Source organism: Podarcis filfolensis (genome assembly GCF_964270895.1).
Source record: "Podarcis filfolensis genome assembly, chromosome: 13".
NCBI classification, from domain to species: domain Eukaryota; kingdom Metazoa; phylum Chordata; class Lepidosauria; order Squamata; family Lacertidae; genus Podarcis; species Podarcis filfolensis.
Window position 1 is genome coordinate 17106270 of NC_139615.1, and position 15896 is coordinate 17122165.

Consider the following 15896-nt stretch of genomic DNA (forward strand, 5'->3'; position numbering starts at 1 on the left):
AATGTGACAGAGAGGAAAGCATTTCCGTTCCAAATCAACTTGAACTGTGCCAACCTGAAATTGCCCAAATGTGATTGCCCTCCTCGTGAAAGAAAAAAGCAACGTCTGGTGGGGCGTCTTCTACAGAATTCCCCTTTAAACAGCAAATCCTGAGAGTTAGCCGGGGTGGGGGGAAATGATGCATTAAAATGTAATTGCCAAGAAATCTACTATCTAAGCCCCAGGCTTAGAAACTGCAAGAAATCAAAGACTCCAACCCCTTTCTAATGACCCCCCTCCCCAAGTTAGCTCCTTTTGGTAAAAAACTGAGTCAATGTATCCAAAGCTTTTTGATCAACACTCAAGCCTGCACAATATCCACTGAAACATCTTAAACTTACTATTCAAAGTACCCTCCATAGGCCCCCACCCCCAATCACTTAGGGCTGTTCAGCAACCACTGAGCTTTTGCGTACACCCATTCAATTACCTGTTCACAGACATTAAGTCGTCCATTGATGATGATGGTGATAATAATAATAATAATAATAATAATAATAATACTTTTATTATTTATACCCTGCCCATCTGGCTGGATTAGATGCAATCCAGAATCAACAGGTCAAGATAGCACAAATAAAAATTGTACCCAAAACCCTCTGGTGCAGGAGCCAAAGTCCAAGAAAAGGTCAGAAAGCATGATCTCCCTTCTAGAAGGTGGGAAAGGAAGCTCCAAGAAACATCAGAGCTCCCCCAGCAGAGGCAGAGGAGCATTGTGCACAGACGCGCACACACCTATGTTGTTATTTTTTTCAGCCCATGACTTTTGACAACATCGCCATCAAGAGCATAGCAGCAAGGAGCCACGAGGAAGGCTCAGGAAGGCGGGGAGCAGCCGTGTTTCGCCAATGGGCATCTGGGCGGCAAGGCAGGTGCTCACGGAGAAGGTGTTCAGCCGTGGAATGAGAACCTGAAGGAAAGGACATGTTGTGAAATTAACCATTCTTCAGGCATGCTCAACACACACACACACACCATTAAGCTGCTTTTCTTTATTACTACTGTTATGTTGTGGGTGAACATATCAGACGACACAGCGATTCTTCAAACAGCTCTTGTTTATTCCCAGGCCAGGACAGAACTGAACCGAAGGGTTCAGCCAGCCTGCTTATATAGAGCTCCGGTACAATGTAACTGTAACAATTTTCTAAAACTATCCAATCACTGAACGTCACTTTCAATCCCTTATTTGCATAACTATCTACAGTATCCCCCTGCTGGCCCAGGGTGAGAACTTCAGTACATAACAACTACTTCAAGGGCTGAGGCATGAGAAAGAGGTTATGGAGCTGACAGACCCTCCAAGTGTCCCTATTTCCCTGGGACATCCTGGATTTAGAGAAGCTGTCCCAGTTTCTGATTTGATCCCATAATGTCCCGATTTTCCTTAGGATGTCCCTATTTTCATTGGAGAAATGTATGGAGTTATCTGCCCCCCCCCCCAAGCCATCTGAAGGCAATCCTGTATAGGGAAGTTTAAAAAAAAAAAAAGTTTACTGTTTTATTATGTTTTTATATATGTTGGAAGCTGTCCAGAGTGCTGGGGCAACCCAGTAAGATGTGTGGGGTATAACTAGTAAAATTATCATTGTGGAACAGGACGTCCCTATTTTCACCAGAGAAATGTTGGAGGGTATGAGCTGACTGGGATCAAACTATGTTTGGCCCAGGTCTTTAAGACATCACTTCAGAGTATCCAGCTTCTATGGATGAGATCTGAATGGTCTTCAGTTTGGAAAAGTACATTTCTGGCATTGGAGTACAAAGCGTTTCGCTTGCCACATTCCCATTCTCCGTGCATCTCCTTCCTTCCTCAACAACTGGGAATCAGATCTTTTCTTTCTTTTTGAACATTTATTTTAGCATACTTTAAAAAGAAGAAAAAAGACAAATACCAAATAACTGGACAATTATATACAATCCCAGGCTGTAAGGATAAAGGCATACCTCACAGATATTTTAAGGGAATTCTATATCCGATCTATCCTTCAAATGATATTTTATACTTTTAAATTATGCTTTTATACTTTTAAATAATGATTTCAAAGATATGAGGAACACTGCTACATTTTTAATACCACTAGCTGAGTCACGAACAGATTTGACTAAGAAGAACATAAGTATTAATATTAAAGCCGCTCGCTTGTTTGATACTTAACATTTAATTTGCTTGGCGTTTCTTATGGCTAATGGTGAACTGAACTAGATACAGTCGCTCAATTGCTAATAAGGCATAATAAATAAATTATTTTAAAGCATTTTAATAGCACCCTTCCATTGTATTCCCAGGATGGTTCATAAAAAGCAAAATATGACTAAAGATGATAAGCTAAAAGGCCACAAAATAATCATAAAACAGTAAGCAGGATTGAGGAAAACAATCTCAGGAAAATAAAAAATGTATGTTTGGGGCTGAAAGGACCAGGTGGGCCTCTGCAGGGAGTGTATTCCACAACTGGGGCACCACCACAAAGAAGCCCCTCACAGGAAGCCCTCTGTCGAACAGCTTAACGTCAAATTGGGCCTGGAAATAGACTAGAAGCAGTGTTGTGGGCATAACATTGTACTTAATATGAAAACAATGCCCAGTTAGTAATGTAGCATCTGCATTCTGCACCAAGTGTAGATTCTGAACAACCTTCAATGGCAGCCCAATGTACAGTAGTCTAGACTGGAGATTACCAGCACAGGGATAACATGGCCAGGCTATCTCTGTTTACATGCAGTTGCAGCTGTGGATCAATAAGAAGAACACAGTGAAGGCTAGCCCATGGGGGCAGATGGGGCCCTGCTCCACCAAATTCAGTCTGCTCACAGCCAGCCCCCAAGCCCCACCTGCCAGCTTCCTCTTCCTTGGTCTCAGTGTTGCACTCACTAGTAAGACTCAGCAGGGAAGATAATGGGGCAGAACTACAACTCGTTGGTTCTGCCCGTCATTGGCTCTATGGCGCCACCTACTGTTGGGCCTCCCACTCTAACCAGTTCCATTGTGCACCAGCCCCCTGTGCTGTGAACACCACTCCCTTGGGAAGACCAATAACATACCCACACACTCCTCCTCTGCATCTGGGTTTAGCTTCTGTTAGTTGGCCCTCGTCCAACCCATTACTAGAGCCAAGGACTGATTTACAGTACCCACACACTGCGACCTAATGTATATGGATCACTCAAACATCAACAACATGGAAAATATCTGAGGGCACAGATTTTCATATAGATTGCTCTTATTCAATAAAGAGTAAATTGCTTTCCAATCAGCCAGGAAAGGCATCGTAGCTTGGTCATTACCTAGTCTTAATCATAGCAGTTGACAGGAGCTGCATTCTGATATTTATACATTGGGTTTGCCTTTATCATCACATGCAGCAGCACTCTCCCCAACGGGAACATTTTCAGGATTTCAAAATCACCGTAAACCCTGGAGTTCTTAAGATCTGCTGTCAACAAAGGTGAGGCCTTTGGATAGTTGCAGCAGGCAGGTGAACCCACCTCCCTAGTGAGCAAAATCAGTGCTGTTAATTATGAGCACAGTTAGCAGAGCTTCCATCTCAAGGTCACCCCAGTTCTGCAATAATTTTTTTTAAGCATATTAATTAGCATATATATCGCCTTACTTCGCATAGTTTATTCATCATCGGCTCAGCATGGGATCTAAACACGGCACATAGTTGTTGCTTTCTTGCCACTAGTAAAATGTTCTGTTTGAAGAAGCACATTTCTGGTATTCCCCCCCAAACGTGGCACACTTAAGTGGACAAAATATTTCTGCTTGTCACAACATGCACATGTCCTCTTGACCACAAGATATCGCAATCTGCTCCCACTGTACCAGCTTCCGATCTTTCACCAGAAACTGCTCAGTGTTTTCCAAGCTCTTCTACATACCGATAAGGACTAGTAACTTGCTTTGCGTGCAACTAACAGAGAGCTACTACAAATCTACCTATACTGAAAAGAATGGGATCGGATAAAAGAGGAGATGATAGCCCTGGGAATACAGGTTGGAATAGAGGAGTGTTGGTGCTGCCAGGAAAGGGAGGGGTCATGATCCAGATTTGGGGGGTCTCACCCTGCGATCGGTTCCATACGAAGAGCCTGAGTTCACTTAGGGCTTCCGTGAGATTCTGGATCTTGCCCTGGAGCTGTGTGTTCTCGCTCTGCAGCTCCTCAATGGCCTCGTGCAGTTCAAACGGGAGCCCCCCACCCCAGAGAAGGGGCAGCAGCAGCAGCCAGAGCATCAATGCCATCTGCACCCCCTCCAACAACCTCGCACTGTGCGGCCGGTGCTCAGCGCAACCTCGCTTCCTTCCCAATCGATCAGCCCGCCTGGGCAATCAATAGCTTGTTAATTACCCCGTCCTCCCTGAACCAAACTCTCTCTCTCCCTCTCTTAAAATAAAAATAAAAATGTGCGCAATCCCAGTCCTGAAGTCTCAAGAGGACCACAGATGAATTCAGATCCTATATCAAAGGGTGAAGCTGAGTGGTCCTGCCTGCTAGCCCACCAGATCTCCCAAAGTTTGATCAACTGCATTCATTTACTAGGGAAACTTCCTGTCCCCCAGTCAGGCCAATGCAACTGGGGCCACGTTCACACGACGGTAGAAGCAGCTGACAGCCACATTTTTTTTAATAAAATGACAAATTGGTAGGGTTTGAGGGGATCACAAAAAAATATTGGGGAGCTAAATGCAGCCCATAGGCATGTTATCCCTTTTTCTAAGCTGTGTGCATCTCCACCAGTCAGGATCAATCTGTCAGGCAGGAGCCAGCAGTAAATCACACCAGGCCAGTTGGAGTTAACTCTTTATTAGCAAGAACATGATCTGCACAGACTTGGCTGAGTGACAAACCTAATGAGCACAGCAGCTCATCCCTGGTAGGTCTTGCCGCATGGATCAGTTGCTGAGACTGAAAGTCCCTGCCTCCCGACATCCGTCTAAGTCCCCTCCTCTCCAGGGCTTTCCCCAAGCAATCAGAGACTGTGTCTGCATGCAGCCAACCTCTCCTCCACTCTTTTCACGCCTCTCCTGGTTCTGGGAGATGGGGAGGGACTTGCTCCATGACTCTTCACCAGCCTGACTCATCTCTGCCTCTTGGCCTCCCTTCTCTCCTGCTTCAGCTTCTGTCTCTGATTCTGGACCTCTCTGCCACAGACTCTCCCAGCTCACTAAGCTCTGGTACCTCTTTAGCTTCTGACACCTCTTCCCAGTCCTCCCTCTGACTACTCATGGTTGTCTCACCACCGCTCCCTGGGCTCTGAACCTTCTTCCCTTGGTGGTTCCCCAGATGGTTCATCCCAGCATCCTTCTGTGACCAACCAGTCCATGAAACCACCTATGCTCAACCTGTACTTTTGTAAATAAACTCAAACATTACATAACACCAGTCAGCCCCCAGTGGCTTCCTTCCAAAGGAAGCCAAACATAGGTAAGCCCTCATGCACCCCTAGAATGTCGCAAAACTCAGAGAACGGGGTGTGTATCAAAGTGGGATAAATTGATTCAAAACAGTTCTGGTCATGCTAATGCCTCACTTGCAGTTTTAATCTGTTTACTGGTAGGGAGGATGGTCTGGCTAAACAGCCTCAGCCCAGCATACCTGAACGAGCGTCTCCACCCCCATCGTTCTGCCCGGACACTGAGGTCCAGCTCCGAGGGCCTTCTGGCAATTCCCTCACTGCCAGAAGTGAGGTTACAGGGAACCAGGCAGAGGGCCTTCTCGGTAGTGGCACCCGCCCTGTGGGACACCCTCTCATCAGATGTCAAGGAAATAAAGAACTATCTGCCTTTTAGAAGACATCTGAAGGCAACCCTGTTTCAGGAAGTTTTTAACGTTTGATGTTTTATCATGTTTTTAATATTCTGTTGGGAGCTGCCCAGAGTAGCTGGGGATCCCAGCCAGATGGGTAGGGTATGAATAAAAATAACAATAATTACAGCCACCACATCACCAGGCATACCCACATACTGGAAGGGTCAAATGGTCCTCTGCCCCTGTGATGCTGCAGTGGCTTGCCAGCACAAAGGATGAATTGATTGATGGGGTAGTGGTTGGATACAGGGCTTTCAAGCAGTTCGGCTGGGAGTTCTGCTGAGGTTAATTCCAAAATCATTTACTTAACGAATTATATCCTGCCTTTCCTCCAAGCTCAAGACATGGTTCTCTTCCTCCCCATTTTATCCACAGAACAATCCTGTTCTGGTTAGGCTGAGACTGTGACTGGACCAAGGTCACCCTGTGAAATTCATGGCCGAGTGGGGATTTGAACTCTGGTCCCTTAGGTGCTAGTCTAAGCTCTCTAACTTCTACATCATGCTGGCTGAGAGATGCTGAGCTGAGTGCAATGACTAGGGAATGTCTCTGCACCCTTGGATACCCTGGGCAGAGTCTTATACCTCCAGAGCCCACCACTTTGCCTGCTGCCAGTTTGGCCCATGCAGACACACACAACCCTCTGCCATTCTCCTTCCCTCCAGGATCTGCTAAGCCACAGTGGGACTGGCAGGGCAGAAGGCAGAGAGGGCAGCAGTAGGTGGAGCCACTCTGGGAGGCACTGGGAATAAGGAGCAGGAAGCTGACAGCTAGGACTACCACCTGGCATGGCTGCAAGTCAGAAGGTAGGCAGGTGGGGGCCCATCAATGGCAAGTGAGGCTGGTTAGGCAGTGCCCCATTATCCCTAACGGGCAGCCGTCCACCGTGAAGTCTCCTATCTGCTTGCCTGCTTACCCATGGGCCAGCTGCAGAGCTTCCCTTGCAGCAGAGGGCGCAGAGCCAGCTTCTAGAAGCCCCTTGTCAGTCTTGGTCCCTGTCAGGACCTGTCCCAAAGGTGCAGCAAATAAGCAATTTGCACAGCAAGGATTGCAGAAGAAAGTGTGAAAATAGTTTCTAGGGGGCGAGGGGGATTTATTTTGTTTTAAAATAAAAATCGCAGCATGAAGTGGTTGCATGAGAGGAGAAAATAAATAGAAAACAGAGGAGGAGGGCGTGAGGCCGCAAGGAAGCACACACAGAGTCATTGGGAGGTGTGAAAGATTACACAGAAAGAGAGAGATAAAAGAAGCACAAGGTGGCATAAAAGAAACGAGGGGGGGACATCTCCATGGCAGAACAAAAGTCACAAGAGGCAGGAAAATAAATCACAGAGAGTTCTGAGGGGGAAACAAAGCAAGGGGGGGTGACGTGTTGCAAAGTGAGCTGGGGGGGTAACCAGTCACTTCTAAGGTGTATGGAGGGATGGAAATATCCTATTATAGGCTGTTGTTGCTGCTTCATTCTCAGAGAATAAGAGATACGGCAATGAGTTAACAGGTTGGAGCAGAACCTTAAGTCAACTAATGAAGAACATATTGCTGTTTATTTGCTTGCACTTCAAACATTTATTTATTGCTTTTCTAATCCCACCTTTTCCTCCAAGGAGCTCAATTGTCCTATGTGGGGCACATGGTTTTTCCTCCTCCTCATTTAATCCCCACAACCTGTGGGGTAGGTTAGGCTGAGTGGCAGTGACTGGACCAAAGTCGCCCAATGAGCTTCATGGCCAAGTAGGTATTTGAACCCTGGTCTCCCTGGTCCTAGTCCAACATTCTAACCACTACACCACATTGGCTCTCATTTACTGTCCTGCCCCGCATCACGAACTGCCATAACTTGGATAGTGTGGGCCACTGGGGGCCACGGCAGAGAAGGTCCTCCCCTGGTTGCCATCAGATCAGCCAAGAGGGCTTCATCCTGAGGTTTCAGAAGCCAGGTGTTACCTCAGGTAACCAGGTCCCAAATTGTTCAGGGCTTTATAAGTCAGTGAACAGAACCTTTAAAGTAGTGTTTGGATTTATGCTGATTTTTTGTTTTATTGTCCCAGTTTTCAGTGGATTGGGGGTTTTTATGCACAGCTGCTTAGAAATGTAACTATTTAAGCAGAATATAAATGTCTTAAATAAATTGGCAGATCATGTTGCTCCACAGACAAAAGTGTTTCGTGATTACAGGAGGCTGTTCTGCTAACAATCTAAACAGCGGAGTTTTGCACAAGTGGCTGTTAGGTTTTCTTAATATTCTTATGGTCAATGGTATGTCTTTGTAATTATAACCTGCATGGCTGAACATCTGTGAGCTCTTAACAATTCAACACACCTGTAGTATCTTAACAATTTAACTAATTAGCAGGGGGTACTTTATCTGCTGCACCAAATGCAGCGATGTGACAGGGTAATTGATTCTTTTGAAATCTGTATTTAAGTTGACCAAATGCTTTGTATGGTACTGGCTGGTGTAGAGTGGTGAGTTGTAGCTGTTTGATTATTATTTAAAATAAAATAAGCAAAGATATTGCAGGCAAGTTTTTATTCTATCATCCCAGTCGCTGCGCAAACTTGGTTGGCAAAGGAAGTCCAACAGCAGTAACTTCCGAGTCAACCTTAAGGCAGCCTTACACAGTGCACAACCCACGAGTCAAATCTTGAGATTAACCAACACATGGGTCACTGTCATCAAGCCATCCCATTCCAGGTAATGGCTGTATCTCGCACACCAGCCCGAGCTGGAAAAGGGATGCAAAGAGCCACTGCAGAAACTTATTGAACCATCCATTGACAACAATGGCTCAATAAGCACCCCCTCCGCCCACTACTACACATCTGTCCAGAACAAGCAAACTGCCCAATTCCCTAACCTGGGAACTGCCCACCCAAAGGGCTTCCCATCTTCTGGGATTCAGCGTCAACTCATGCATTCAGTTCAGTGTGTGCACTTTCTCTTGCTTGGATGGTGGGTGCCTCAGGCTCAAGAATTATGATGCTTTTTTATCAAAACACAACCTGCCTTCTTCATGCACGTTGCTTTTCAAAAGATAAAAGAGGAGAGGTCCTCACAGCAAGGAATCTGCAATACAAAATTCATCACAGGTAAGACAACAGAAGAAAAGGGGGCAAGCAGAAGTAGGGAAGAAAAGGGGGGTCCTTTGTGTTATTTCAGGTACATGTATTTATGCTTAGTTGCGGTTACTAGGGTATGTGCAAAAATATACACACCCCAACCCATTTTGTCACTTCACATCTGATCCACGGAAAGATGCCACATTTGTTAATCTCCTGATGCGCCGCAAGTCTCTATTTTGTCCCAATTTGTGTTTATTAAGCTATGGTGTGTGTGTTTTTTTTAAATCCCCTTCCCACTCACATTTTTTACGTCACTTTGGAGTTTTGTATATCTAAAAAGTGGTATATGAATGCTTAAAACAAATGGAGCGGCACAGGCGTCCCTCAAAACTCAATTCAGGGTTTTCCCCCTCTCTCTCTTTCCCCCACCACGCTAGTGTAGAATGCGCAAAAGTGAGTCAGGCTCTCGTCACCCTCCGCCAGAGGCAGCAGCCGCTCAACTGAGCCGCCCGAACAGAGCCTCCGAAAGGCGCTCCCGGCGGTTTCCGATTGGCTCCAGCTTCTCGCTCGATCGTCCACTGCCGCCTTCTCGGAACGCTCCTGACGTCATGCAGAACCGCCCGAAGGAAAACCCGAACGGTTCCGAGCTGCCGCCGAACTCTTCCGAAGCCCTCCTCATAGGAACGCCGCCATTTTCCGAAAGCTTCGCGAAAGGTCCCCGGAAGGCTGCCGTTCAAAACTCAAAGGCAATGATGGTGCCGCTCTATCCCTAGACATCTCTGTGGCGAAACAGCCCTCTCTCCCCCCGCCCCTTTACAGTCGGGTTGGAAAAGCTGTTCGAACGTAGGCCGGAAGTGCCCGCGAGACTACCTGCGCCGCAAAGCGGAAGAGGCGGCACCGAAGGCGCAGCACCGAAGAGGTGGGAGGGAGCTGGTATAAAACCCCCTCGCGCCGGCTCCGGTCCTCCTTTTCCGTTTCCGGCCGTCGTCGCGAGAAGAGGGTAAGGAGTGGGCCTCGTGCTTGTCCTGGACGGGGGAAGTGGGATTATCCCGGTTGGAGGGGAGGGAAGAGAATTGGGGGTAGTGAGGGCAGGTTCGGGGTCCTCTCCCGCAGTGTATGGGCCTGAGGCCTACCAGATAGTGGGGAGGGGAAGTTGGTTTGGAGGGGGCTGTCACGTGGCTAGTCCCTCCATTTCAGTCTTGTAGGTTGATTTCAATTGTCTGGGTTGTGGGTCGCCTAGTTCCTACCCTTATTCCTGGAGGCAGCACACAGGTTCATTTTACTTTTGGTATGCGCTAAGATTGGGCTAAATTTTTAACAGTTAAGGGGGCGCTCTCTCCCTTACCGTGTTGAGGATGCTTGTCAGCTCCTGAGGCAGGTTTTTGTGTGTGTGAAATACAGTCTGTGCATCGGTGCCTCGCTAGCTTGAGGCTAGAATGAATGCGTGGCATGTTACAAAGGTATAATATGACTCTGTGCATGGTAGGGAGAATTAATGCAGGGTTCATTGACCCATTGATGAGCTTTGAAAGATGTCATTCACCCGAACCCAAATTCTTAGAAATGTAAATGAAATAAAATCAGGCATGAATGATATATAATCAACATTTAGTAACAATCAATTGCCATCACTAGGATTCAAAAAGTGTAAAAATTAGGTATCTTATTAAGTACAGAGGCTTCTCATTGGCAAGGGAGGTGCACTCTATATTCCCACACCCTTTTTGTCTGAGGCTCATAATTCCTAAGTAATTTGTTGTTCGTTCATTTGCACTATCCCTTGTAAATTTCATTTTGACCCCAAGGTCTTTATTTACTTTCTACATAGTCCCATTGACCTCAGGGTGTTCAGTATCCACCACTTTGGGAAACCCTGGCTTAACAATGTTATAAGGGTAGATTATGTCTGATGGTAAACAGCAACTCATTTGCAGGCATCTTCCTAATCACATGATCTCTTCTCCGATAATATTATACCTGTGTTGTTGTCCTCCTTTTAAGTTTATATTTCCCTTTCCTTCATTGACTGTATCTCTACTTCCTGTGGCATATCAGGGGGAAGAAGATACCACAGAATTCTACTACTACCACTCACTGATAGAAGATGTGGTATTTAAACAAATAGCCTAGTCTTGAGGTTGATGCCTAATAATTCCCTTTTGTCTACTGAGTGAAGGTGAGCCAGTGAGTTTCATTGCTTGAGTGGGGACTTGGGCCCTGATCTGCCAAGTACTAGTCCAGCATTCTAACCACAATAGCACATTGTCTCTTTCATTGTGTTGGGAGAGGAGTGTGACATTTAGAGGTACCAGGATGTCAAGACTGAAATAATGTGTAAGGGAGCATAAAATTAGAGGGGAAATACCTAAAGCAGGAGAGTGTGAGGACATAGATGGATATGCACTGGGCTTCTGACAATGGCGTATTTCTTTTTCTTATATTCTCATTGCTTGGTCTTCTCATCCCTAGGATTCTGCACGATGTCTGCCCATCTGCAATGGATGATAGTGCGCAACTGCTCGAGTTTCCTTATCAAAAGGAACAAGCAAATATATAGCACGGTGAGCTGCCCTCAATTAAAAAATAAAAACCTAGGTTTTATTTTCCAACAATTCTATTTCCCTTTTTGAAGCAAAAAAAGGGGGGGGGGAAATCCCTCACTTTCAAACACATTGTTCCACACCTCTTAAGCTCTCCTCTTTTACTCTTGGAACCCAGGAGTCCTAGTAACATGTTTTCTTGTTTCTTCCAAGGAACCAAACAACCTCAAAGCCCGCAACTCTTTCCGCTACAATGGACTGATTCATCGCAAGACTGTTGGGGTGGAACCTGCAGCTGATGGGAAGGGCATTGTTGTGGTCCTCAAGAAGCGTGCAGGTGGGTTAGCCTAGTTTAGAGCAAAATAATGCTGAATGGAGTGAGGGGGGGCGGAGGTGGGGGAGAGAGACGTGAGCAGGGTCTAAAAGATCTGTTTAGTTCTGGTTAGTGAATAAGCACTACAATAGAGTGGTGGAAGCAGTCCCACCAGACCATAGAAAATTTGTGTGTAGATAGTGCAGCATTTGGTAGAGTGCCAGAGGGATGCAGTTTTGTGGCTGGGGGGAGAGGGACTTCTAATACCCTTACCCCTTTTGCCAACACTGCCTGGCTGTCCCAAGTGCCCATATTCATTCCAGCCATTGTTTAAAAACGAAATTCTAAATGCTTGAAAATACAGATTTGGGGAACAGGAAATGTTATCAAAAATTAAGGTCTACATATTTCTCTGTGGGGTCATAAAATCACCAATGCTCTTCAACATCTACATGATATCACTTGGAGATAGATCATCTGGGGCCAGGGAGTGGGTTTACTTCGGTATGCTGATGAGACTCATCTCTATAGTTCCATGCCACCCTGTTCTGGGGAGGCCAGACAGTTCTGAATCTGTGTCTGGAGCCAGTGGCAGGCTGGATGAAGGTACACAAACTGAAATTTAAATCGGGACAAGACAGCAGTGCTGTTGGGTAGGAGTTCTACTGGTTCAGGAATAGGAGGTTGTCCTGTTTGGGATGATGTTGCGCTTCCCAAGATCTCCTGGATCCGGCTTGTTGGATGTTCACAAATCTGCTGTGGCTTGGAGTACTTTTGCCGAAGTTCAGCTGCTTTGCCAGATGTGCCTTACCTGATAGTCAGTTCCGGCTATGGTCCTACGTGCATATCACACTTTGCTACTGCGAAAATCTTGACTGGGGCAATGTGTTGGGATCGTGTGGCCACTCCCCCCCCCCTTTATGATGTATATAGGATTAATTCTGTCAATGTTTAATTGTATTTTAATGATCAATATTTCTGTGTTTTTAGCAGTTCTTGTTTTTATCTGTAAGCCGCCTTGAGTCCTGTCAAGGGAAAAGGCAGAAAATAAATAACACCGGCTATACTGGCTCTCAAGTCTGTTTCCCCATGCAATTCAAGGTGCTGATTATGACATATAAAACCCTATTCTGCCTGGGATCAAGCTCTTTGAAGGGCAATCTCCTCTTTTGTGAATCTTTCCATCCTCTGAGATCAGCCATTGTCTCTCCCCCCCCCCCCGCCCCCCGTGTGTGCTGCCATCTAGAACGTGAGTTTGGACTGAAAGTCTTGAGCTGAAAAATTCAGCTGAGCTTTCTGGGTGGGTCTTAGGCAGGCCACTGTGTCTCGCAACTTCAGCTGCAGTATGGGGTTATATACTGGCCTACCTTGCGTGGTGACTATGATGTGGAAACCTGAGAATCTCCAGGTGTTGCTGGACTACATCCTTATTTTGAAGGGACGCAGGTGGCGCTGTGTTCTAAACCACTGTTTCCCAACCTTGGGCCTCCAGCTGTTTTTGAACTACAATTCCCATCATACCTGACCACTGGTCTTGCTAGCTAGGGATGATGGGAGTTGTAGTCCAAAAACAGCTGGAGGCCCAAGGTTGGGAAACACTGGTCTAAACCACTGTGCCTCTTGGGTTTGCTGATAGGAAGGTCAGCAGTTCTAATCCGTGCAACTGGGTGAGCTCTTGTTGCTCTGACCCAGCTCCTGCCAACCTAGCAGTTCGAAAGCACATCAGTACAAGTAGATAAATAGGTACTGCTGCGGCAGGAAAGTAAATGTTATTTCTGTGTGTTCTGGTTTCCATCACGGTATTCCATTGCGCCATAAGTGGTTTAGTCATGCTGGCCACTTGACCCGGAAAGCCGTCTGTGGACAAACGCTGGCTCCCTGGTCCTGAAAAGTGAGCTGAGCACCACACCCCATAGTTGCCTTTGGCTGGACTTGACTGTCTGGGGGACATTTACCGTTTTACCTTTATACTAATTGTTGACCATGATGACTGGGGCTGATGGTAAGGACTTCCAAACTATTATATTTTTCTCCTAAGTGCACTGGTGTGTCATTTGGCATTGCTGCTTCCGTCTTGGAGATTCTAGGTTTTTGTTCCATCCATGTGACCTAACCTTTCACTCTTGCAGGCCAGCGGAAGCCAGCCACCTCTTACGAGAAGATCACCATCAACAAAAATGCCCGTGCCACTCTTAGCAGCCTCCGCCACATCATCCGCAAGAACAACTACCGCAAAGACCTGCGCATGGTAAGATGAAGCCCTTTGGTTTCTCCCTCTGTAGATTTGCACTGGGGTATATTTAGTCTCCACTACTCCAATGAGCATATGGTGGCAATTCATCAGAAACAAAACGGCATGGTAAACTGGCATTTTAGAGTGAAAATTGAGATGTTTACGAAATCTATCTAACACTATGAATGTTCAAAGTGTGGTGCAGTCAATGAAAAGCACCCTTCTGTGTAAAACCAGGGTTATGATAGTGTGTTTTGAATTGCAAAAGACATTGAGAAATTGCTAAAGGGCTTCTGTTTCACTCCTGCTTTAGGAGTGAAGATGGTTCTGCTCATTTAAGTTTGTAGATCTGAAAGGAGGAGAGGAGGGTATTGCAAGTTTGAGAAACAGTATAGAAACGAGGTGTTTCAGGATCTGGGTTTTTTAAGAAACCGCTAGAGGTGCTTGACCTGGAAATAACTGCTGTGCTTTGCAGCCTCATTTTTCCACCGGAGGCTCTTGTTGGCTCACTTTTCCTCTTAACTCTCTCTCTCAGGCTGCTCTGCGTCGTGCCAGTGCAATTCTGCGCAGCCAGAAGCCGGTGGTGGTGAAGAAGAAGCGAACTCGGGCTACAAAGGCTACATAAAACAGTTGTCAGATTATCCAATAAAGGATTAGAACCAGAACATGGCGTTGCTGATTGGTGTTAATAGATTGAAACCTGGGTTGTTTCTTTGCCACTGTATACAAGCCCTGGTCTGCAGTTGTCATTTTGCTGAATTGTCTCCCAAAAGGCAAAAGAGGCTGTGTTGCTCCCTGTCCTGCAGAGATTCATTTGCACAAAGAGAACAACTCAAAAAATTAGTGGCCAAATAATCTCCTACCTTGCTGATAACTGGGTTTCTCATATACATACAACTACTTTGCATTGTGGAGTCTCTTGTCCCAATTGTTGGGAAGCTTACTCTTTTATAACTCCTGCTTAGAATAGCACTCTGAGAGTATAATGGAAGTGGCCTCTGTAAAAGAATATAGCACTATACATGTGGTAGGCTTTAAGGTGCTACAAGACAAATTCAGTAGTGAAAAAAAAGGAATAGAAAAAAGGCATAGGAGGAAATGGAGTGGGGTGGGGAGAGAAAATAAAAGGAGCCGATCTTTTTAAGTCTCCATGTCCACTATTGGGGGTCATGAAGGTGATTTACAGATGCTTGTTTAATTGCCTTGACAATGACCAACAGATGGCAGTTTAGAGCTAAGAAAACTCCTTGTTACCACCTAGTATACTTCCATTTTTTCTTGTCCCAAGGGATAGATGAATACCAGTGAATTTTATTCTGAGGTGAGGCTTAGAAGCACTTGAAAACCAACTCTTGTGTTAATGTCTCCGCCTCAGATATAAGAGCTGGCTGCAGTTGCTGAATGATAATTGCACTTTGTGCTCGTTCAGAGCATCATTGTGTGAGAGAGGAACGATGCAGGCAAAAACTGATGGGCTGCTGCCTGCAGAATCTGGTAGTTAAGCTAGGAAAGTCTTTCGCTGGTGAGAGAAGGCATAGGCTGCAATTCTAGCTCCACTTACCTGAGAGTAAGCCGCACTGAATTCACTAGGACCTACATCTAAGTAGACACAGGGTTGCATCAAATATTTTCACAAACTTTTCTGTTCCCATTCCCCTTGCATTTAGTGGTTGGAGAAGCCGCAGGAAGACTCGATAAGAGGCTAGACTATCCCTATATATATATATATATTTACAAAATTCTACTGCATTTTTTTTCTCCCAAGAAGTGCTGGTGGTCCAGGGCATCCTTTCCTTGCCATGTTTTTATCTCCACAACAATCCTGAGAGAGGAAACTAGGCTGACAGGTTTCATTGCTGGGATTTGAACCCGGGACTCTGGAGTCCAAGCTCTG

General features: G+C 45.9%; 1 protein-coding gene and 1 long non-coding RNA gene across 2 annotated transcripts; one reads left to right on the plus strand and one right to left on the minus strand.

The window, feature by feature from the left end:
- Positions 1 to 530: 530 nt before the first annotated feature.
- Positions 531 to 9805, minus strand: LOC310747612. Its single transcript, XR_014540956.1, has 2 exons — positions 8727 to 9805; positions 531 to 949 (listed from the first exon to the last, which is right to left on the minus strand). It is a non-coding gene; the product is annotated as an uncharacterized lncRNA (long non-coding RNA).
- A 34-nt stretch (positions 9806 to 9839) lies between these two features.
- On the plus strand, positions 9840 to 14667 carry RPL28 (ribosomal protein L28). The gene is made up of 5 exons (XM_083582175.1): positions 9840 to 9916; positions 11386 to 11477; positions 11670 to 11793; positions 13899 to 14017; positions 14538 to 14667. Exons 2-5 carry the CDS (start codon positions 11397 to 11399, stop codon positions 14625 to 14627), a joined length of 414 nt encoding a protein of 137 aa, XP_083438301.1. The 5' UTR covers positions 9840 to 9916; positions 11386 to 11396; the 3' UTR covers positions 14628 to 14667.
- Positions 14668 to 15896: the final 1229 nt, after the last annotated feature.

Excerpts from the sequence above, each read along its gene's own strand:
- RPL28 (XM_083582175.1), top strand. The coding sequence starts at position 11,397 with ATGTCTGCCCATCTGCAATGGATGATAGTGCGCAACTGCTCGAGTTTC. Across the intron at positions 11,794-13,898 it reads GGTCCTCAAGAAGCGTGCAG|GCCAGCGGAAGCCAGCCACC; the intron begins GTGGGTTAGCCT and ends TCACTCTTGCAG. Across the intron at positions 14,018-14,537 it reads ACCGCAAAGACCTGCGCATG|GCTGCTCTGCGTCGTGCCAG; the intron begins GTAAGATGAAGC and ends TCTCTCTCTCAG.